At 38.9% G+C, this 23994-nt stretch overlaps 1 protein-coding gene across 1 annotated transcript in view; it reads right to left on the reverse strand.

Moving 5' to 3' along the window:
* CTDP1 (CTD phosphatase subunit 1) overlaps window positions 1-23994 on the reverse strand; it is a 69063-nt gene that overhangs the window by 12453 nt on the left and 32616 nt on the right. Inside the window, exons 9-12 of the mRNA XM_048507878.1 lie at window positions 23589-23730; window positions 20135-20365; window positions 13592-13754; window positions 3083-3252 (exon numbers count right to left, since the gene is read on the reverse strand). Of these exons, the coding sequence (XP_048363835.1) occupies window positions 3083-3252; window positions 13592-13754; window positions 20135-20365; window positions 23589-23730 (706 nt within the window). The remainder of the gene's footprint in view (window positions 1-3082; window positions 3253-13591; window positions 13755-20134; window positions 20366-23588; window positions 23731-23994) is intronic.

A 23994-nucleotide genomic window follows, 5' to 3' on the forward strand; every position in this document is an offset into this window, starting at 1 on the left:
CCTTATAATTAGGTAGATTTCTGTAGATAGAAAACCAACTGCAAATGATAGCAAGTGCTGATTTCAGCACTGGGCTGTTAACAGCAGCACATATATGACTGTTCAAAATAATTGGTGGTCTGGGTCAATACTAGTAGTTAGAATTGTCGCCTAATGCAAGCATACCACATTGTGAAATTTCGTCAGGGAGTAATTTGATGTTTTTATTTTAGAAGCTGAATCAGGTGTCAAAATGATACTCTAACTGTCACTACTATATCTGAGGATCCAGAAAAAACAGGAAAGTAGTTGCGTTCAATTTAGATGCTATCTTTTCACTATCCTTAATATGGCAATTTGCAGTTTAGCTGAAAGTCAAGAACACGTTTAATTTTTACAGTAGCAGATCTATTCCAGGACTTCTTGGGATAAGACATCTGCTCTAGAGCTTTCAGGGTTGTCATTAAATTTCTATTTTCCTAACTTTTCTTGACTGACTTTTGTCAATTGCCCTGTTCATCATTCAAAAATGTGGAGAAAAGTGCTGTCAAATCACAGCTAAAGGAGATCCTGCAGGGTTTTCAAGGCAAGAGACGTTCACAGGTGCTTTGCCATTGCCTGCCTCCAAGCGGGCTGAGACAGTTCTGAGAGAACTGTGACTGACCCAAGTCACCCAGTAGGCTTCATGTGGAGGAGTGGGGAATTGAACCTATTTCTCCAGGTTTGAACTCACACCTCTTAACCACACTACGCCATACTGTTCTGTATTCAAAAATAACCTCAAGTTGAACCATCCATAGGTTACATTACCTTAAATGAAGTTTATTTTGAATGGTTTAACTCTTACACAAATACCAAAATGCAAAAACCTTTGCAAGATAAGAACTTCAGCATGAACTTCTTTAAATGCTGATTGTCTGTGGAACACACCCATTTTGAAACTGCACTAAAATTACACAAAAATTGATTTTTTACGTAATCTCTAATCATTAACAAATGACAGAACATATTTGTTCTTGGTTTAAAACTACACTGAAAATTATTTTTAACATTTCAATAAATACTCTTTAAAGATGGCTTAACCCATTGGAAGTGGGGAGAACTTAGTCATGGTAACTTTTTTGCTGGGTTTGGAGCTGCTGTGTTTGGAGCCAGACCTGCACAATGTTGTATCTTTCCCAAAACACTCAGAAGAAATGAAGAGGAAGACTTTACCCACCTGGACCACAAAAGCTTTCTGTGTGAACTGCTGAGATGCTAAAAGGACAGGCTTTGGGACCCTTAGGTATTTCTGTGAATTAGTGATCTGCAGGTAATGCTGTAAGAGTGGTGGCCTCTGACTGGGCCCTCAGGTGCACACCTCGGGTCAGATATTCTAATAGTTTTTGCATCCTTTTTGACCACATTTTGGCTGAAGTTGTTTTAGTAATTTGCTGGTGTTAGTATTTTAGTAATTAGCGGTAGAATTGTACAGAATTGCTAGCTGATGTAAAAAAGATGGCAAAGAATAAATGTAATTAATCAACTGAGGTAGAAACCTCTTCTCCTAAACCCACCACTTTGTTTCTAAGGGATATCAAGTTTTTTAAAGTGAAATTAAAAACTTAGAGGCGGCAAATACTCCAATATTTGAGAAAAAGCTGCAGTATTCAGATAAAAACTAGAGATTAATGGAGGGAAACCAGAGGAGATACTTAAAAACGTATGTGAAGTAAAGAACGACAAATCTAAATTGATCAATTCAAATAGTGGAGATGATGGATTCTATGCTCTGTCCCATGGAAAGATACAAGTAGAATTGTGAATTCATCCGCCACCACTTCTTCCCCCTCCAACTCCCCCACCTGTCCCAAACACCAAGCTGGGCCTGGTGGGGCACCAGCACTCCCAAGCCCTCTCCAATTCCTTCCTCCAACCCCCCGCCCCAAATACCAAGTTGGGTCCAGTCCTCCCAACCCCCTCCAACCATTCTCCAACCCTCCCCTTGCCCCAAACAGCAAGCCAGGCCTGGTACCAGCTCTCCCAAGCCCTCTCCAACCATTCCCCCACCCCAAACAACTATTTTCTACTGTGGAAGCATGGTACTTTCTCTCTTCTGTCAAAGAACTACTGACCACACTTAGATCTTTCTGTGGGAAAGGGTACAGGTACACTAAAAATGAGGCAATATCCCACAGAAATGATAAGATACAAGAAGATGGAGGAATCAGACAATAAATTAAGGAGAACCTCACTAAAATGCAAAGAAGGAGATTATTTCTGTATTTTAAGAAAACTTATTTTCAGAAATATTGGGGTCTGAATTTGAAGTAGTTAAAATTGCAAGAGCTTACAGTGCAAATTCAAAGACTGCTCAAAATAGGCAACTATGCTGGGATATAATAATAAATTTTGAATCATTAGCAACTAAGGAAAACTGACTATAAACAAATTTTCCCAGGTATCTCCCCTCTACAAAAAAAGCCAAGATACCTAACCGTCAGGCTGAGAAACAATGATTTCACTTACAGATGGAGTTTTCTATTCAGACTTACTTTTAAAGTAAAAGGAGTAACTCAAATGGTCAGATCAATTTGGAAAGCTGAAGTTTTGTAAAACAATGTTTTTCATAATTCAGTGTTAAATTTGTTGTTTAAAATGAAATTAAAATAAATAAAATAAAGATTTTTTAAAATTATTGTTAACAGCTTCAGTGATATTCTGGCTGATCCCTCAGAAAGATTTTTATGTATTAAAGGGATCACAGAATGACATTAATTATTGTATTAGATACTGCTGAGTTCAGGCAGAGTACACAAGAGAGATATCTTAAGTAGAAATCCATGCAAATAGGTGTGTGAATGAAATGGAATACGTGGTACAATCTGAAGACTTTTCTATTCAAATCTGCAAAATAGATACAGAATTTTAGACTGATAGCTGTTTTTCTAATTGACAAGTTGGATTCACAAAAAGACAATTTCAGATTTCTACCCATACAATGCATACCAAAACAGGGTTTCAAAGTCGTTCAGTGGAGCTAATACAATAGAAAGCTGGCTGCTGGAAGTAGATGTATGGAATATCATCAATATTAATTTTAACAAGCGAAAAAAATACATACCTGGGCACGCTACCTGTCAAACTTCTTTCACTTGATGTTGTTGATACAGGGCTCTCTTCTATTGTCATATTTAGAGTCTCTTCTGAATCACTCTGAGCTTTCTTTCCTTTTCCTGCCTTCTTCTTTTCACTGTCACTATCATCACCGCCTTCTCCTAACATGTCATCAACCTGCCAACCAAGCAAGAGTTATAAGCAACACAACAGTTCTAGGTAGAAGTCGTTTATTTGTAATGTTAATTTGAACAGGAACGTTCTTGAAAACTGAATAGCTTTTACACTGCAGTATTCAGTATAATATTATTGGCAACATATTTAATATTTTATTACTTTTAATCCTAGCTTTCCTCCACACATCTCTGGACAGTATAAAGGAAAACATGTATGGAGAACATTTTTATTATGAAATTCTGTCGACTTGGCCAAAATGGCTTGCAGCACAAAATAAAAACAATCAAAGAAATATCACAATCTTTTTAAGAGGAAAAAGTCAATAGAAGGCGTTTCAGAAATCTCAGGACAGAGGGGAAAAAAACTGAACCCTTCCCCCCGCATATGATACTATAAGCACAGCACAGGGAGAGTGGGGCCTCCGTGCAGGCAGCGAACGGAGCCCGCAGATGCAATGCGGGCTGCTGTTGTGCCATTGCATGGATGAGTGGCTTTTTTTTTTTTAAAAAAAGCACCTCCCTCCACTAGTAGGCTGCAGGCAGTTAAAACTGGGAGATGCCCGGCCGAGAGTAAAAGTGCTTCCAGACCCAATGCGTTCCAGCTAGCCAGGCTGACTGCAAAACGACACTTATTAAAACAAGAGAGATCCAGCAGATGGCGCCAACTTCCTCCCAATAATCCATTGGGGATAATGGCAGGCAGCAGCTTTCTTTAAGAGAATTGCCAGGAGCCGTCTGAAGTTCCCACATTAGAAACAAGGTTTTTTCTCCATCCCCAGTCCTGGTTTATTGGCCCATGACTCCCTTTCTTTTAACTAATCTCAACATCCCATGTGCCCCTCGAGCATCTTCAAACTGTTTGGGGTTTTTCCCCCTTTCCTCTCTCATTTGGTTAGTTTATAAAGTCATGTTTTTCTAATTACTGGAAACTTTTCTGAGTATGTTGAAAGTGCCTGCTTTGTGGGTGGCCCGGTTTTTGCCATTTTCATAGTAGTGAAGTATTTTATTATTGGAAAGAATACCACAAAAAGGCAGTGGAATATAGAAAAAAATTCCCCAAGTATAAATCTCCATAGATGGAACTTTTTTTAACATGTTATCCTGACAAATTAAAACACTAGACCATATGCACCAACATAGCATTTTGAGGATACTCAAAAAGTCAGCCAGTTTTTTTACAAATGTAGTTGAATTAGGTATCAGAATGCAAGGATAAAGCATTTTTTTTCTTTCAAGTTGAAAGAATACTTGATATCAGATAGTAAGAAAGGTTTAAAGAATCTTCATGTTGTATTAGCAGAACAAATTATCACAGCAATATAACACTACATTTGTCTAAACTACCATTCCATTTAGGCTGCAAACATTTTTCAACTGGGTCACCGAAACAATTTTTTTATCTCTCTTATAAAATATTTTTTAAGATTTGGGCCCACTGAAACAATCTGTGTTCAGCTTCTACAGTTTGGTATAGCTAATATTCCTTTCTGACAAATAAAATGGGTAGTTGCTGGCAAAAATGATCAGCAATATAAATCTATGGCTGAGAAATAAATCTGCTTAATGATGTATACAGAAACAATTAAACATAACATTCTATCTACACAACTTAATGCAATGTTGAAAAATGTATTTGATTAAAGCCCAAAACAGATCATACTGAAGAAAAATGAAATCAGGTCTTGATTTTGTAATGATGTTTCAGAAGCTGCCAATTACTCCAAAATGAAAAGTAACTACAATTACTCTTTAAAATGTTGTCACTTGTTAAAAAGACCACACTACATTAATAGGGTGCTGCAAAGTGACTAAGCAAGACTTAGAAAGAAAATCTACTTCACAGATCACTTAACACACAAAACGCAGTGCAGTTAAAAGCAACAGGGGACATGCTTGCAATTATAAGAATCGCTGTGCTTAAGATTTTCTGACAGTTTCTTACAGTTTGTAAGAAAGGGGAGGGAGGAAGGGAATGCTTAGATACTGACATACACAATTCAACCAACCGGTTTACTGGCACAAGGTAACATTGCGCAAGGCTACGTATGGGGAGTTATGAGAAGGTAACTGCGCTTCCTTTCCTGCTGACACTCTCTTAAAAGTCTTGGTTGACTTCTGGATCTGGAGATGTTCCAGGCTATTAACAATCACTGTTAAGTATCATCTACATTTCCACAGACCTTATTCAGCTATTTGGTTTACCGTGGAGTTTTGGGCCACAAAAAGGGTTGATAACTTGAGCACAAGTGAGGAAAAAACTCAAGACAAATATAAGCCAAAGTTGGGGCTTATTCAGATTGTCATGTTAGAGCAAACTGATTTCACCAGAGGTGAGCCTGCACAAAGCTGCCCAGCTGAGTTGTTCCAATTACAGAAGGGACTGCTTCATGCTTTCCCTGATAACACGAACTCTCAACAAATGGTAGTTCACTATGATGTTTTTGCAGATCAAAATTGTTTGCATCCATCACAACTCTGAAGTGTTGAGCCAGTGCAGTCACTCTCAAAATGTTAACAGACCGCTGTCTCCACCAAAATTGCTCACATGAATTTCGGCATCTGCACAAGTTGCTTGGAGGATTCCAGTTAACAAAAGTGCTTAACCCTTGCGCAACCCGGTTTATTAAATTTAGCCAAAGGGATTATCTAGATGAGTCCAAGAGACAGTAAATGGCAAAGGAAAGAATAGTGACAATCACATTGAAGGAGGCAGCTTGAAAAACCTCTTCCTGAAAAGTCTCCCTTGGATCCTAAAGAATTGCTCAGTGGCAACTGTCAGCCTTTTTAGGCATGGAGCTGAAACAATCCAAGCTTTCTTGCATATTGATCCATATCCACATAGCACCAGGCCTGCATCTCTAACTGAACATGCCTTGCTTGCCCTGAGGGGATTATACTTTTCAGGCAAAAGATGAAGGACTGTATCCCTGTGTGTTGACCCTCCTACTTGCTTTGGATAGCATTTAATGTCGCATTTGTCTGGACAACATGATAGAGATCAGTGCTCTTGCGGTTTTGCTCCTGCCTGGCTGATCAGTACTAACCTGTAGTGCTGGGGACAACTTGAACCCACAGTTTTGTGTTGCAGGATTCTGTAGGGCTCTACAAAGATGTTGAAAAGACAGGCAAAACAAAGATGTTGGGGGGCATTGCCAGAGAATATGGAGTAAGCTGTCACTAACGTGCAGATGACACTGAACTCTACTTCAGGTAAGGCAGTTGCCTGGCAGTGGTAAAGGCCTCAATGAGGGCCAACAAACCAAAAATCAATTAAAGACTACAGAAGTACACTGGTCAGCCAAATGCTACGTTACGGCTACCCAGCAATGGACTCTGGAATTATGTATTTCTACAAAATTTGCACTTCCGCCTCGGGAGTAGTTTCATACTTTAGCAGAGGTGTTGTTTAAATCCTAAGGTCTGAAGGTCTTTTGTGTTGTCATAGCACTTTCTACCATGCGGGTAGGCCTAGACTATGCAAAGGTGTGGTTGAGTGCGTTGTATTGGGGGTGGGGTTATCAGTCCATTAACATCTACCAGACCACGGCCACACAGCCCAGAAACGCCCCCCCCCCACAACCAGTTGAATCCGTCCGTGAAAGCCTTCGACAATACATCTTCAACACTGTTTCCCATTGGTACGGAACTGAGAAATATGATTAAATCCAGAGCATCTTTTCCCTGGAAACAAGGACCCCTCCACAGAGCATGCTTTGTCACTTCCCCCCTCTTCGTGAGACCTCAAGGAACAGCATTTCAGTGACATCTGGAGCTGCAACAGGAGGGGAAACATGAGATTACTGTGCTCTATGTGCACAGGGCTGCATACCCACTGGATCCCAGCCATGGTGCATGAATGATGATTTACAGGTTTCAGCACAATTCATACCAAGTCATTTCTAAGTTACAGAATGCACAGTTTTACAGCAAAAAGCTTAACGTTCTGTTGTTTCTGCTATTGTTCATCATATATGTGAGGGCATCCACTGATGGAATAAATACTATTTTCCAAATACTTCCCCTTTCTCCTCTTTGCAAATAGTCTGATTTTAAAACAAAGTTATTGGGAGCAAAGAAGTTGTGCAGGAAGCCTATTCATTGGTGCTTAAAACAAGAAATGTCTACAGTTTCTATCCTTCACTTTTGGAATATAACTTATTCAATATTTATTATAAAAGAAACTTAAATGTTAGCAGGCATAACTTAGCCAGAACTTTATAAACTAGTTACAAGACATACTGGCGCCCAATGTATTCCTCCAGCACTATAATCACTTGAAATGCAAGTGCAGAAATGAATAGACAAGATTCTTAACCTCCCAGAAGTGAATTTATTTATAAATAAAAGATAACAGTGTCTTCTTGTTTATGCAGAATCGCTTCTGTTTGTATGCACTCTCAGAGCACAAAGTGACTGAACAGTTCTGCTGCCTTCAAGGTGGAATCGCTTAACAAATATTCTGAGGTCCTCCCTCACCCATGCAGGTTTTTTTTTTAGCGTCATCTGTCCATTCACACTGATGGGCTTCTTACCCATGGAGAGTCTCAATCTGGAAACTTCTAGAACTAATGCTTAGGAACAAAACTCTCCTCCCCTTAGACCTTACAGATTATTCTGGTACAAAAAGCTGTGCAGATATCTTGAAAATTTTTGAACAGCAGAGTATCCATTAATTTTCTATGCTCAATTGTCAGATGTTGTAACACAACTCTTCTTGAAGCATAGGTTTTTCCCATCGCCTACAAAGATCCTTCTTCAGAGCTTTTTTGCCTCAATATCTGTCATGTTTATAGGAATAAACTTTGCACAAAAAGTGATCTACAAACCCAGTTTATAAACAAACTATGCTATATAGCTCTATATATCCATAGTTGTAGAAGCACTGGTCTATTAGTGTATAGGTTCACAGTTGAAGTGATGGCTGAATGCTCACAGACACCCAATTTACTTAAGACATAAACCTCAAAATTATACCAGGTTCCAAAGAGATGACAAGCTATCCAGGGATACTGCCTTCAAAGTAAATTCCACTGTTCTTTCTTCATGAAGATAAGACTATCTATATAGTTAGACACTGAAGAATGTCAATATAACTTCATATGAAAAAATTTCTTATGTAAATATAACAGATGAATTGCAAATACAGCGATGTCCTCCTACATATTGAAGAAATCATTTCTATTCAAACCAAGGACAGTAACTGAAAACATGGAACATTTTCATAGACATTTTTCTGTACTCTGAATTGTATACCAGTGTTATTAAAATGTCATACAAAACAGGAAGAAAGCTTCTGTGACCTTGTCCTACTTGGAGTTTAGAACCGAGGACTGTTTGTCGCTGTCATATTTATTTCTAAATGGACTGCACTGCTTTCTCTTTTTCAGAACAATCATGAGTAGCACAGTACATTCTCAAACCAGGAACAATACAGAATATCCTTTCTTATCGTTTGCCTTTTACTTCAACTATTTTTTTTAAAGTCCATCTTAGGGAATGTCTGTATCATGGCAACCTCCATCCTTCCCAGTTCTTCAGGAAATGAGTCATGTCCTAAGGAAAGGCATTTGCCACAGGACAATCTTGGAATCGTACTTCAGCCCTCTGGGTTGCAGCAGGATATCAACATCAGCTGAAGCGCCCAGCATATGTGGGTTGTGAATAAAGTGCTGAAGCAGAACATCTGATTACTGTTATTAGAACCAACGTACTGCTGCAAAAACTACCGTAATAAAGGTTTGTACAGGTAACCATTTGTGGAGAATTATTATTTTGCTGTTAATTTTTAGTGTAGTACAGAAAGTTATTCATCCTCAGATTACACTAGCAGTTTCTAAGTAGAACTGGGGGATCCAGCCTCAACCTACTGTGTTTCCCCAAAAATAAGACAGGGTCTTATATTAATTTTTGCACCAAAAGATGCATTAGGGCCTATTTTCGGAGTAGGGCTTATTTTAAGGGAAATACGGTACCTTCACAATTCATTAAGGGCGGGCTCTCGGCAACCTGCTGCTTCCCCTTCACGTATGACACAAGCTGCATCATCACTGGCAAGGAGCACAGGGCATTGTCCGAGATTTGTGATCTGTAACTACCGGTAGGGCTTATTTTTGGAGTAGGGCTTATATTTTAAGCATCCTCCAAAAATCCTGAAAAATCATGATAGGGCTTATTTTCAGTATTTAGTTAACCAAGTGTCAAGGGGATGTCATCTGTGTGATTGAGATGCGTTCCCAATTCTATGTAACTGCTCAAAATAACAAATCAATGCTGCTGCAAAGATATAGGAAACCACCCTGCCATATGTAACCACTGCCATCTGTGCATTCTTTCTTTGATCTCTACTTTATGGCTTCACACTCTTTGTGGGAAACTAGGCTTCCCCTGGCACCTCTGCCCCATGAAAAAAGAATTACATCCATTATCTTGTGGGGCAGGAAGCCAGGTGGCTCTCTCACTATCTGCCAGCGACCTTGGGGCGCCTCGGCTCCAAAGACTGTTTTTCACAAATTCTTGGGAAACCGGGAAGGGGGGTGGGATTTGGTGGGGAATAAAGGGGACTGTGAATGCTAGTTTCATGAGAACTGGCTTTGCCAAGTATGGTGCTTCGCTACCTCATCAATAAACGCTGCTGATACTTCAGAGTCCGCTTATTGGCTTACGGTTCCGAGACCTAACACAAAGGTGCCTGTGCAGACAAGCATTCATTAGCGATTGCTTTTACAAGATTTAGAGCTTCTGCAATTCATGCATTATCTCCACAACAGACAAATAAAAACAAGTGCTAACTAAATAAACCATAATAACTGTAGTTAAGCTAAGTTTTGTTCTTTGTACTAATTCTTCCTGTTGTGGTTTAACAGCTTTTATATTGTTATTATGCTAATACGAAAAAAATACTGAGGAGAAATTGCACACCTTATTTTACAACAACAGCTCTTCCCTTATCTTATGACTTTGTATTCCTAATTCAGAAAAAATACCAGCTTTGTCAGAGGGCTAGAGATATAAAATTTCTGAAAACTGAAGCTATGGGAACAGGTCTTTCCTCCCCTCCCCCAATTATATAAATTGAAATATATGGAATACTTGGTTCTGTCTTAAATTCAGACATATTTTCGCTGTTTTAACAACGCAAGATATACCATTTATACTTTAGCACCTAACACTGTATTACTTAGCATGGTTTTGGAATTTAAAATACATGTCCTAACCTAGACCATGGCCATGACAGTTTACAGATACACGTGGAAGACAGACTGCTTTACTGATTCTCAGTCTAGAGCACAAAAGATTATTCCAGCTCGCACTGCAGGCCTAACTACCCAAGAACCAGGCGCTGTGCCCAAATCTTCAATTAACAGAGGAACGTGCAACCCTGCCTAGAGAACCAGGAGATGTTCTCAGTTCAACAGCACAGTGCCAGCTATATCTGATACTATAATTTGAAGATTTTCCGCCTGCCCAAGAGAGAAACTGCTTACTAGCCTGCTGCAAAACAGCAGATTACATCAGAGGAAGAGTCATGAGTGATTCAGCGAGCCAGATGTTTTCTTTGCAGCCCAGCCTGCTCTTTAACACCCTATCATTCATGGTAGAATTCAAGCAAGCTCTGGAGAAGGAGGTATGTGGTAGTCAATATTAATCTTACCACTGGTATTGGCCCAGAAAGGCCATTTAGATTACATTAATCACCACAATAATTCCAGGCGCTGTTAGTCTGCAGGGCTGGTGTTAATCTGGAGCAGCATAATAAAACTGGGGTACAGAATAGCAAAATATATTCAAGAATGGCTTTTAATGAGTCAAAAGTCACTTTCACTGTGAAAGTTTACACTGGAATAAATATTGTTACATCTTTAAAGGTGTCACTGGACTTGCATTTCATTTATCATTTACTCTTCCTTGATTTCTCCACCAGTTAGGCAACACAATTGAAAAAAACCCTTTCAAATGTCTCATATAAAAGCATGGCACAATTTTAAAAGAAAGTCTGTTATGTACTTGATGGAATAAATCAAAACAGCACCAAAGTATTAATCCCAGTAACAGGACAAACTATACAACTATGCAGCAGACTGGAGAATCCTACCAAATAAAATCTGAACCTATTAAAAACCTTCTCTTCAGAAATTCAGGAATGAGAAGGCTCATGAAAAGTTATACCCATTTCCTTACTACAGTCAAGCTTAAAGTTCAACTGCAACAGTTAAAAAGTGTTAAAAAGACATCCAATATTGTTCATTCCTGGAAAATAGGACAGAGCCAGTAATCACTCAAATATTAGTGCTACCTGTCTATAAAAGCTTAGCATGCTATTCACTGTCTCAACAATATGTCTGTAACACAGAAAATATGAAGTTATAATAGTACATATATTAATTCCAAATAATTTATAAAATAGTGCAGGATTTATTTTTGACTTTGCCATATACACAAAACTAAACATTCTCACTCTACTTTAATGACAATCAGAAATAATCCATAAAGATGGGGGGAGGGGATTTTTTTACACAAAGCTTTTTTAAATTTGTACTTCAAAATCAAAGTCAAAAACATAAACAAAGACACAAATGCACCAAATTATACTTATTTCATATAGACTTCTTGTTTCTTCTACAACAAATATTAGCCCTTAAACCCTACTGTTTCAGTACTTGGCTATTAAGCATCAAAATAAAGTTAAATCTTTAGCATCATTATTAATAAACAAATCTCATTTTTCTCCACTGGTTCTTAATTTAACAACTCTTAACATTCAAAATCATTAGTCATCAATTTAAGGGTTTCCAATTGTCCAGGAACTTAATTAAGTTATTTTCTTTCAGTAGCAAGTTAATTTGGCCATCTCTGCCAACTCAAGTACCTTTACCCGCCATGACCCAATTGCAAGAATAGTTGGGAGTTTTCCATTTCTGCAAGTATAATATTCCTTGTGTTGCTGTCATATATAAAAACAAAGTTCTGTGTTTTCTTTCCAGAGATCTGCCCAGAATTCCCAACAAAGAAACTGCAGCTTTCATTCGTACATTAATCTTTAAAATCTTTTGAATTGTATGTATTTACCACCAAAATTCTTTAGCTTTTCCAACATGACCATCATACATGATAAAAAGTCCCCTCTTGATGTTCACATTTTCAACACTTATTTGAAACCTTTTTTATATCTTTCCTGGCATCATACACGGATACATCATTTTATAAAAATTTTCTTTTAAATTAGATCTTAATGTATATTTAAGCTCCTCTGGAAACATATTCTCCCATAGTTCAAATGGTATATTTTACCCAAAATTAGTAGCTTATTTTTATCATGCATTCTTTAACCTGTTCCCTTTCTGTTTCAGTCTCAACAAAAGTTTGTACATCTTAGCAATAACATGTGCATTGTTTGTATATAATTCCCTTTTAAATTCAGTCTTAGTTTTTCTCGAAACCATACAATATTTATCTAGTTAGAATCTCTACTGTAACTGTCCATAAGAGAACCAGTTACAATTAATACATTTTCCTGTAACTGTTCCCTAGTTTTTATTTTGCAGTCCCCTTTTGAACAATCTAGGATGTCAGTATACAGAATCCATTTCTCTTCAAGAGTCATTTCACATCTATATAGGGCTTCTTGTGGCAATAGCCACCCTGTCTAGGTTTAAAACCCTGACAAAGTCTAGGTTTGAATTTATTCCGCACTCTTTAAAATGGCATATCTGATATAGTGATTACTAAAATCCTTGTTAACTTTATCATACCATAAATAGACATGCCAACCAAAGTTCAAGACATGTCCATCTAAGTCCATTAATCTGTTTTGTAATGTAATTCATTCTTTCAACCAAACTAAACAACAGAAAGCAAAATTCAACGTCAGCTCTGTCAAGGCTAGACCCCCCCCCCCTTTCTTTCGCATCTTGGAGTAATTTATATTTAATCCGAGGTTTTTTTCTCTTGGTAGATAAAATCTGTTATATCTTTCTCCCATTGTTTGAATAAAGTATCATTTAACAGAATCAGTACTGTCTGAAATAAGAATAACATTCTTGGCAAAACGTTCATTTTAATCACTGAAATTCTTCCCAGGAGTGATAACTGTAATTTTCTCCGTTGGGGAGGATTTTTCAAAAAAATCTATGACATCATACAATCGATCATAACTAGAAGCTAAAAAGTCATGATGCGAACAAAGGAGCTGTCCAGTAAGCAGCTTGGCACTTAACCAACACGTGATGTCTTCCCATAAACTAGGAGCATGTGGTTAGTGCTTTCTCACAGAAAAAAAAGTAGCACGTGAACATATTACTCTATAATAGTTTGACCCCTAGTATGTTAGTCATTAAGCTCACCTCTTTAGTCATACTTTCTAAATCCTCTTTACATAGAGTGTACAGTGGCATTGTCTCAGACATACTTGGCTGACGTTTTCGTTTAGATGGACCAGCCTCTTCATTCTCATTTGCTGGCATCTCCTCTTCATCAAAAAGCTGTTGCTGATGTGGCTGAACAACTCTGAAAAATTTCAAAAAACTTTGTATTACAAAACTCTGATTCAAATCAAACAGAGATTACCAGATTCAACATGAATACAGAACCATTCCAGTACTTAAATGATGAAGGAAAAGGGTTACTTCTATTGACCATGCTGCTCAACTGAAATTTTCTTCCCTCTCACACGCAAACAACTCTCAGTGGAATAGCACTGCATTGCCAATTAGATACGTGAACTGAATAACTCACCCATGACGCTGTGAATCTGATCATTTTTGAAGTGGACACCAATTTAAAAACTAAGAGCCTCAAAACATAACCTTTCACAGCATATTCGGAAGTGTTTGTCCTATGTGTTTTCTTTCCTTATATCTGCTATTAATAGGGTTTTCGCGTTCCTGGGGCGGCGGGGAGGACTCAGGTCATTACTCCTTCTATTCCCCACCGTCAAATATTAGCTGGCTGGAGAAAAAAATGGTGACATTGTATAATTTCTCCTCCATACTCTTGATAGTAAAACCACAGAGACTATGGAGACTAATATAGAGCATCAACTATCTTAAAAACACTGTGTGTGCATGAGTGTGCACACAGGTGCATGTGTGTCACTCAACCATCTCCATCATCCTCACTCACCAGCAGCTTGTCTGCCTGACCCAGCTGTTGCTACTGCTGCCCTTCTCCTTGCCTTTTCTCTTCACATGAAAAATGGCTGAGGGTGCGGTTACCTGCTTCCTTTATCACATGTATCTGAAGGTCTTATTGCTCCCTCCCCTGAGTGGAAGCTGTCTGCCTAAGCACCTGTAGTTTGGGTGGTACCAAGTAACCCAATGATTGCTGGTGGGCCTAGCTCTGATGAGTCTTTCCTTAGTGGCCAAAACAGCTCTGGAAAACCCTCTGTCTCTTACTGACAGAAACCAAGGCTTTAAGTCTGGCAATATTTATATTATTGTCTAGCAATGCCACAACACCCACTGAGCAGTAACAGAGAGAACATTTGTTATATAAAGGCATAGGCACTGATTCTTTTTTGGGGGGGAGGGTCAACCCCCCAGAGGATTTTTTAAATATGTAATTTTTTTCCTATAGACCCATTCTAGGGCTTTCTCTTGTCTGTAGAAGGAGGTATCGTGGATTGTCCATGGTCTCAATCTCTGAATTTTAAGTATTCACAGAAGAGGCCATGTATATATGTTAATAATATGTTGCCTAACGTCAAAAATTGGTTTTGAGATTCACACACTCATTCCCGATGTTTGCCTACCTTCTTTTAAGAAGATACAAACTCCCCACCTGTTCCATGCACTTGCACTTAAGATTTAGACTACTCGCTATCAAGATAGGCCTTGCAAAATAAAACAATATAAAATAAAATAATATAACCTATTTGCTAGCCACCTATCACCTGTCTGAAAAAATACACTTTTTTCAAAAACATAAAATCAAAACATTTAGTTAATGTATAAAGTTTACAGTAATCAATATACTATTTTCCCAATACAGCCTGTGAAACAAAATATCAATTACAGCCAGACCTTTTTTCATACTGTAGAGGTCTACATTGTTTTAGCCATTGCTACTACCGCAGAACTACAGCAGTAAATCAAACTAAATGTTCAAAGTACCTGGACAAGAACACCTTTACCAAGAATTAGGAAATACATTGATTTTGATATCCAAATTTGGTGTTGAATTATTAGGAGTTTGAAGATAAGATTTTAGGAAGACTTACGAAAGCTATTTCCAAATACACAAAGAAAATCATCCCTCACACCCTTTTCAGTACTAAGAAGATAGGTCTGTCTTCTCTTGCTTACATGAAATTTGAAGGGTTGGTAATGGTACATCACAAAACAGCACCTTCTTAGCAAGCATGAGAATGCAGAAAATGAAAAATGAATTATCTGTTCCTGCTCAACCATTCATTTATTCATCAGGGATCCTTCTACACTAAGAAAATGCAACTGGCAAGTTCTTGCATACAATTAAAGGAAAATTACTTTACAAAGCAAAACCAAACCTGGTTCTCCCACAATACTAAATAGATGTTTCAACTATAAGCTGTACTTCCTTTAGTAAAGCAAGTTAACTGAAAATATTCTAAAAGTAAATTCTATTACAGAGAATAAAACGTTTGCTGATTTGAGTTGTACCCAATGAACTGCAAATGGAATTCTGCTCATGGAGCGAAAATTTTTCACTTCTACTGGCTCTTATTGCCTACCAAAAATCACAGCCCTCAGTATCCAGGGGACTTCATGAATAGTGCTTATGTGGAGCTCCAAGGTGGGAAGTAGGAATCACTTTAAATCCCACCTGTCTGCCAGAAAAAATCATGCATTTGATATAATCCAGTATCTTCATTTTCTGCAGAACTGTTGTTTCAATAACTTCTGGAATTTTACCTGATGAAATGGAGATGCTGACAGGTGGGTACCAAGATTATTTGCTGAATGGGTGCAGATAGAAGAAGCTATTTTTGTCCAGCTGAAAACTGTCGCTGTGCCTCCCATCTCTCTTTTCAGATACTTTCTTCTGAAAATCTGAATTATTACAACTGGATTTTGGGAATCTTGTGGAATAGGTTTGTGCAGGTAATCGAGGGGAGGCTTAATGTTTCATAACACAAGTAACTGCCACTCTAATCATTTTGTTGTATTTCTCATAAGGCACAGAGGTTTTAGATATAGGAAACTCATACTGGGGGACTATCACAACAAATAGCCAATGCTCTGTGTACTAGGAAAAGGTTCCACCAACACACAGAGATAGTGTTGAGTAGAGGTCAAAGATTCCCTTTAGGAACTTTGATAGCAGATGAGAAAACAAGGACAAATCACTATTTTTAGCTTTTACGAATTGCCTTGCCATCAAGAGTAGCTAAAGAATGTTACAGTCTCTGTTACTGAGGTTGAACAGAGGCAGACTGACCTCTGGGACTGCTTTCACAGCGAGGCACTAAAGAACTGCAATAAATAAAAAGTAACACATTACAGCTTCTCGGCATTTTTTTTAAAGAACAAGGTTCAGTCTCAATTTCGGCAGGCAACTTCAGGATGGGCCCTGCATATTCTTGGAAGTAACTGCGATCCAGACTGGTCTCTTTTAATGAGACATTCAGGGCTTCAACAATGATAACAGGATTAGTGACTTAGGTTTAGGCGTGGTGATTCAATAAAAGTTGAATCACCAAAAAACCCTGGAAACCCCTTCATTGTGTATGTTTTTTTTAAGCCAGAAAAAAAAATTCACAGGCTGTTTGGCAGAACTGAATAGTCTGGGAGCTGACAGAGCTTCAACTAGAGTACAGAATTCTGTTGAAGATCTGTCTCTCAGCCCCTCCACCAGTTCCTAAGTTCACGTGTACTTGGGAACTGGTGGCAGGGCTGAAAGAGCTTCAACTGAATGCGGAACTCAAACATTTGGTCAAAGCCCCCCCGCAGTCCATGTAGACTTGGGAAATGGCAGCATGGGAGGAGAGAACTTGAACTGAATGCTGCAGTCCAGCATTCAATTAAAGCTCTCTCCCCACCCCTATGGGAAGAATTGAAAATTTCTGGGTTTGGGCTTGTAAAACCTGAAAAATTTCAGTAAAAGCTGAATAAAGCCAATTGGCTTTATCTGCCTTGCCATCAAGAGTAGCTAAAGAACGTCACTGAGGTTGAACAGAGGCAGACTGACCTCTGGGACTGCTTTCACAGCGAGGCACTAAACAATGGCAATAAATAAAAAGTAACATATTACAGCTTCTCGCCAATTTGCTCTATTTGGTTTTACCCAAAAATGTCTGGGTTTTTATTACTCGAATCCAAAATTTACTGATATTGGGGTACGGTTATCTGAAATATAGGGTATAGGGGTAGAGTTATCTGAAATATAGTAATTGGTTCCATAAAAGGAGCCTCATGAACTATAGTGAGGTAGACACCTATAAGCCAAAGATTTTCCTTTCAGTTGCTTTCAATATCTTACTGCAGCACCCCAAGCAAGTTTAGATTCTGAACTGAATTTATCTGAGCCAATGTCCTCAAAACTTATTCCACTTTTCCCTTTCTTTCAGCTTCTTCTGATTTTCCATCCTCAGCGACAAAGACCCTGAACAACCATCCCTTATTTTTTTACTAACAGCAAGGTCCTGGTAACAGGACAACGTTGTGTGCCTTGCAGTGCAATGCAACCAAAGCTGTTCTGGACAGACTGACAGGACTTGATGGCTTTGTGATACAGCCAAAAATGGACTGTGCAAGATCACAAGTCACACCTAGGGTAGAGCATATAACCTTTGCAAGGCTTAATAAAAGGAAAAAGAATGGTTGCCTCCCTGCTTCAATCCTTGCAATGGCACCTGAAAACTAAGTGGGGTGTTGCTTTTGTTTCTCCTTGGAAATACACCAATCTGAGATTAAAAGAACAGGCACAACTATGAACAAAAGATACACTTCCTCTCAATCTTTAGTAAAAGGGTTTCCAATCTTTCTGAGCCTGCAGCCAGAAAGAACCAAAAGGGCTTGAAAGAATTAATCCTACTTGACTGGATAGCTTTTAGAGAGGGAGTGAGAGAGTTGACTTCTGACTGGCTGAGGGAGAAGGTGCCTGTTGCTGTGTGGGTTTTGAAAAGGGAAAAAATGATTATTTGCTCTAGAGGAAGATTGAGAATGAACGTCAATACTCTTAGTTGTGTGAACCTCTTCCTGAGGGAAGTGCCAGTCAGACACAAGTCAATGGCCCTTCCCCTGGACTTCTTTAAACAGCTGGCTACCCCACCTGATCTCCTCTCACAGTTGGCTGGGCTCCTTCAAGCTGGTCACATCCCCAACTGGTACAGCACACTTTTGATGGGGTGTGTAGTCGCCTGGGGAGAGGGATGGGATCAACCCAGATACCCTTTTTATATTCTAGCCTTACAGCACAATGTAAGTCTTATAGAAATAATGTGAATCATTGTAGAGCACCATTATTAACCCAGTCTCAATGCCATTACATATACTTGAAAAGACACCAAGCATTTCAAAAGCAAAATATGGTACCAAGAACAGAGGTCATTAGATATGGACCTGAATCCTAGTGTAAGCCTCCATTTCTGAAAATCCTAACCTGGCAGATCTGTCTTTAAGGACCAGCAGCTGCAGCACAGAACAGATACAGAGCCAAGGAAAACTCGACTATTCCACAGTCATTATCTAAAGGGTTCCTTGTGACCTGTCTGTACGTGGCACATCTGAACTAGGCACAGACTTGGAGCATAGCACTAGCATAGCAGGGATTAAGTCCAAATCTTGGTAAAAGGTGAATGACTGCCCTCTTGTGCTCAATTCTACAAACCACTCACACAAATAGACTTCAAGTGTTCTCCCCAATATGTAAGATTTTAATCACCCTAATGATACTGTGCAAGAAAAAAATGTCTTTATAATGACAATTTGGATATACTATGTATTATTTTGTTTTTCATGTGTATGTTACGGCCTATGATTTCAACATAATACATCTATATAGTACATAAAAGCAAGCTTTTGACTTCAGAGAATTCGTAAGCCAGGATGTTAAAAACACAAAGGAAACTGTCTGAAATTTAATGTTTAAAGGAGATTTTTGAAGAATGCACTACTAAAACCATCTGCAGTTTTAACATGAAGGAAACTCACGGCAGACTAATTAGGTTCTGAGACTTGTGCAAGCACACATGGATTAAACAGAGCTACGCTGAGATAGACTCGCCTTTTGAAAATATACAGGACAGAAATTAACAAAATCAGGCTCTAGAATTGTGGGATTCAAACTGCTTGCAAAAAAATATAGGCAGAATTCGGACATCTCTAACAAGCAAGGTTTGTTCATGATGGACACAAAGCTTGTGCTCACAGCACAGGATTAAACCATGGTCCAGAGTCCTGGCTTACAGGGAAGAGCCACATTTCAATTAGCCCAGGGACCTGCATTTGGACATTATGGCAAACTGGAGTTTAACTGAAGGCTTGAGCCTATCACAAGCAAACATCTGAATGCAATGATAGTGGTATAGTGGGTACTGGGGATGAAAGTAATAAACATCAGCCCTGAGTGAACAAAAGCTAATGAAACCAATGACTGAGGAAAATGAAATACGAATTTTTAGTAGGAACTCCAAATGCAAATCAGATTATCATTTCAGAATACTATCTTGAAATAAACAACAAACTGAGTATGATTACAACTAAGGTAACAAAAAGAAAGAAAACTGCTATGAATTCTTTAATAAATATTAGCAACAAAACTATGACGTTCCATATGGCATTTCAGTTCTCCGGAAAGGTGATTCAAGATTCACATGGACATGGATTGGTTCGTTCAAGATTTTAAAAATCTTGCCACCACACAAAATGTGAAAATCACTTATGCAGCCAAGCTACATTTTCATGTACCTGAAAGAGGAATGTTCCCCATGGACTGGTAGAGTGAGGGGAGAAGCTGGTGGCTGAATATAGAGAGACTGACTGGAACTTTGGGATCCTTTCCTAATTAATTTTCCAGTGTTGGGATCATAAAGTTGAACTTCAGGACCAGGCTGACACTTCGGATGGATGGGAGTTGGACGAAAAAGAGCAGTCTGAAAAGCACTGTGAATGTCTGGAAACATGGCAGGACTGTCGTCTCTGGTAAATGAAATATTTAGACATTTTAAGTTAGCAATCAACCACACTCATTCGTTTTCAATTTAAAAAACACACAAATACACAGGATATGAATTGCTCTAAAGGTTGGCCTGCTTTGGTTCCAACTAAAGTGCTTTTATTATTGGGTTCTTGCCAAATTGTTTTAACGGTGTTCTATGCACTAGTTTTCACTAATTTATTGATAATGTTTAATGATTTTAACCTATTATACTTTTCGTTTTGTTGTAAACTGTTAGGGGCATTTTTTGAAGAAGATGATAACAAATACTTTAAAAGAAATGTTTTTGTAAAAAATATGTCAATATGGTTTATACTATAAAAAGTGTAGAAAAGCAAATTCATAAGCAGTGTTATTATTCCAAAAGTAAGTTATTCGTGAGGTTTGTGCCACAATTGACAAAAATCTTAGGATGTTACCCGCTAGTGCATCCGAAAAGAGAGAGAACTGCCCGCCAATCTTGCCCTTAAGGTTCCTCAACCTGTTGTAAATCCCAAAAGCTGCAATAAAATCTGAATCATCTGAGGTAACGGAGTCCATTTTATAATTCTGAAAATGTGGACACTGAAGCCCAAGTGGCTGGCTTGAAGATGTCATGTGGCTGCTGAAGTAGTTGTACTTTGCTTGAATGTACAGTAGCACCCTCTGGTGTTTGTAGACCTTGAGAAGTATACACCACTGCTAAACGTACTCTTAGAGACCTTTGCCTTTGATCTCTGGGTGACATGCTACAGACCGCTCAAGTCTCTGAAAGGTCTCGAGTGCCTACTATAGATATGCAGAACTTGTCTAAGATGCAAGGAGTGCCAGTTCTGCCCCTTGGATGGCATAGCTTGGGACAGAATGATGGTACAGAAATTTCTGTATTGAATTTCCTATACCTCACATTTGCTGAGAACCCTAAGATGACTCTCCAGTCCCCTCTGTGTTTTGGAACTATAAAAAAGATGGAGTAAACATCTGAACATTTTAGATGGGATGGAACGGGCTCCCTTTTTCTGTAGGTGATCTAAGGCACCCATGGTCTGTGTAGCTTTTCTGAATCCCTGGGAATTCAAGAACATGCTCCATGGGTTGAGTTTAATTCTTAATATCCTGCTCTATTGAAACCTATAATCCTAGGGGTATAGAGAAGGCATCCTCTCCCAAATCTGTGGAACTGCAGAGAGGCTACACCTGCCCATTGCTTCCTGCTGTTGAAGATCATTGCTCTTCATTGTCTAGATCATTGCTCTTCATTAGAGCCCCAGCAGCCTCACCTTGCAGTCTGTGGGCTTCTGTAGGACATGCCTGGCCATGTTTGCACCAAAAACCCTGGGGCATCTTCCAAGTCAGAACAAGTTGAAGACTGACATTTTGCTAAGAAAACCCCCATCATTTCATAATATAGAAATGTTTAACCAATGTGAAAGCTATGCTAGCAATTCTAGGACCTGTATGGTCAAAGCCATGTGCTATGGACATTCTAATAAGGAGGGGAAATAGAAGACACAGTGCCTGAATCCACTGAATGTCAGATGGTATCTAACATGGTCTGGCAATTCTAACTCACAAGGCCTGATCCTATGGATATTTATATCTATGTAAAAGTGCTAAAAGCTCTTACAGTTTTCCTTCTGGACCCATTACTGTTAGGGCCTTAATACCAATACCCATCTGTCAACTGAATCTCCATAATCAAGGGTGGGTTTAATGGTACCATCCCACCTTCACAAGAATTGTCTCAAGTAGGTATGTTTATGACTTTCTGGAGATTTCCATGAAAAAGATAAAATGAACCAAAAATAAAGTTAATAATCAAGCCTTCTCATTATAAAACGGAATAACTTATCTATCTATATAAAAATCTAACAGTGTGTTTGTCCCTGATGGTCTCCCTCAGAAGCTGCTGGACGAATCGCCCCCAAATTTTCACAGGACGTCCCTCCCTGTTGCGGGCAGGTAATTGGACCTTCAAATCACCGAAAGTCCATACCTGAGCCAGGTAAAATGTCTTTTTCCTGGCGCACCAGGCCATGAAGCTGGCTCTGTTTAACTGTCACCCTTAGAATGTTCATGCAGCCTGTCTGTCTGTGGCCTGAGGGCTTGGTATGAGGTCTTAGAATGTTTGCGCAGATGGGCGGAGATGAGCATTGAAAACAGCAAATAGGTTATACTGTTAGGTACTACGAGTGGAAGTGAAACACATATACACTTTGCCGTGTGAGACGTCAAGTGGGGTTCCCCCCCCCACACGCAGGTAACTTTCACTCTCTGTACCTCACCCACTGCTACCACACAATACACATCCAGCTCATCCTCACACACCTCACTCTGCCCTCCCTCACATCCAACCACCACTTACCCACTTCCTCACCCATATTCACCACAGCTCTCTTTTACTAAAAGCTGGAGTTTGCCTTTTTCTTCTAAGAAAATCCGCGGGGTGGGGGCAAACCAACACTACCGGCTCCGCTTCTTTTGCACGTGGCCCTTTAAGAGCCCAGAGAGCTGGCCTCAATCTGAGCGCCTCACCACCGTGCCTCTGCTGCCTGATTGGGATAGCCTGCTTGCCCCAGTTCTGCCTTACCCAAGCCAGGACTATGCGTGTCAACCAGCCTCATGGACAGCGGGATTCACACGCTGGGCAGTTCCGTTGTGGAATGGCAAGGGTTACCTTATACTAAAAAAACAAGACAGCACCATACAACGATGTGAATTGAAAAGGGAAAGAGGGATTCCATTTGAGCACCCCAAAAGGCTATGCTGGGGATCATTGGATCTGCATGGACATCTGTGTGGGTTGCAGACTATGATAAGAAGGACAATTGCCACAGCAAAGCGTGGCCGGGCCCGCTAGTATGTATATATGTATGACATAACTAACCCCCTTTTTTGTGCTTTGCTTTCTGGAGATTTCCGCTGAAGTCTGCTATAGAGAGTTCTCTTAATTTATGATAATTTCATGGGGAAGTACTACATTCCATTAAATAAAAGTTGTTTTGAGTTTCAAATTCACAGAGATTTTGAGAAGACAATCTTCCTATGATTCATTCTTCTTTCTTCATTGTGTTTTAGATATTTTTTTCTCCATTCCTTCTTTTCCAAGAAGACTCCAAATTTACATTAAATAGATAGGAATCTGGATCATTTTGACCATGCCTAAAAATGAATTAACTTTATGCAAAGGTAAAATTTGTATTGTTTTAATTAGCTACTTTTTACCTTTGTGTTTTCAGGTAATCATCCTTCAAAGGAAAGAGCTGTTCTTCTACTTTGTCCCAACGCTCCAAGCAGCTCCATAACCAGTCCGGATTTACAACATGGAGATTTTTACAGTTTTGAGCTTGCCTGACTTTTTCTGTGCCTATTTAAATAACCAAACATTAGCACTCTTAGTAGAAAAAGTTAGAAATAAATTATCCTTGGATGTAGTTTATAAAATTTGAGGCAAACCTAATCCACACTGAAATCAACAGGATTTAAGAACAAGTCAAACTGATTCCAGCTGTCCAACCATACTTTTAAAATCTATTTTTATCATGTGAATTACTATTCTGCATCAGTTCTTTCACAATAAAAACCCAACAGCCTTATGTTTTAAACATAGTTCTTTACTGTCACAAAACAT

This window comes from Sphaerodactylus townsendi, linkage group LG09 (assembly GCF_021028975.2).
Source record: "Sphaerodactylus townsendi isolate TG3544 linkage group LG09, MPM_Stown_v2.3, whole genome shotgun sequence".
In the NCBI taxonomy this organism is placed as follows: Eukaryota; Metazoa; Chordata; class Lepidosauria; order Squamata; family Sphaerodactylidae; genus Sphaerodactylus; species Sphaerodactylus townsendi.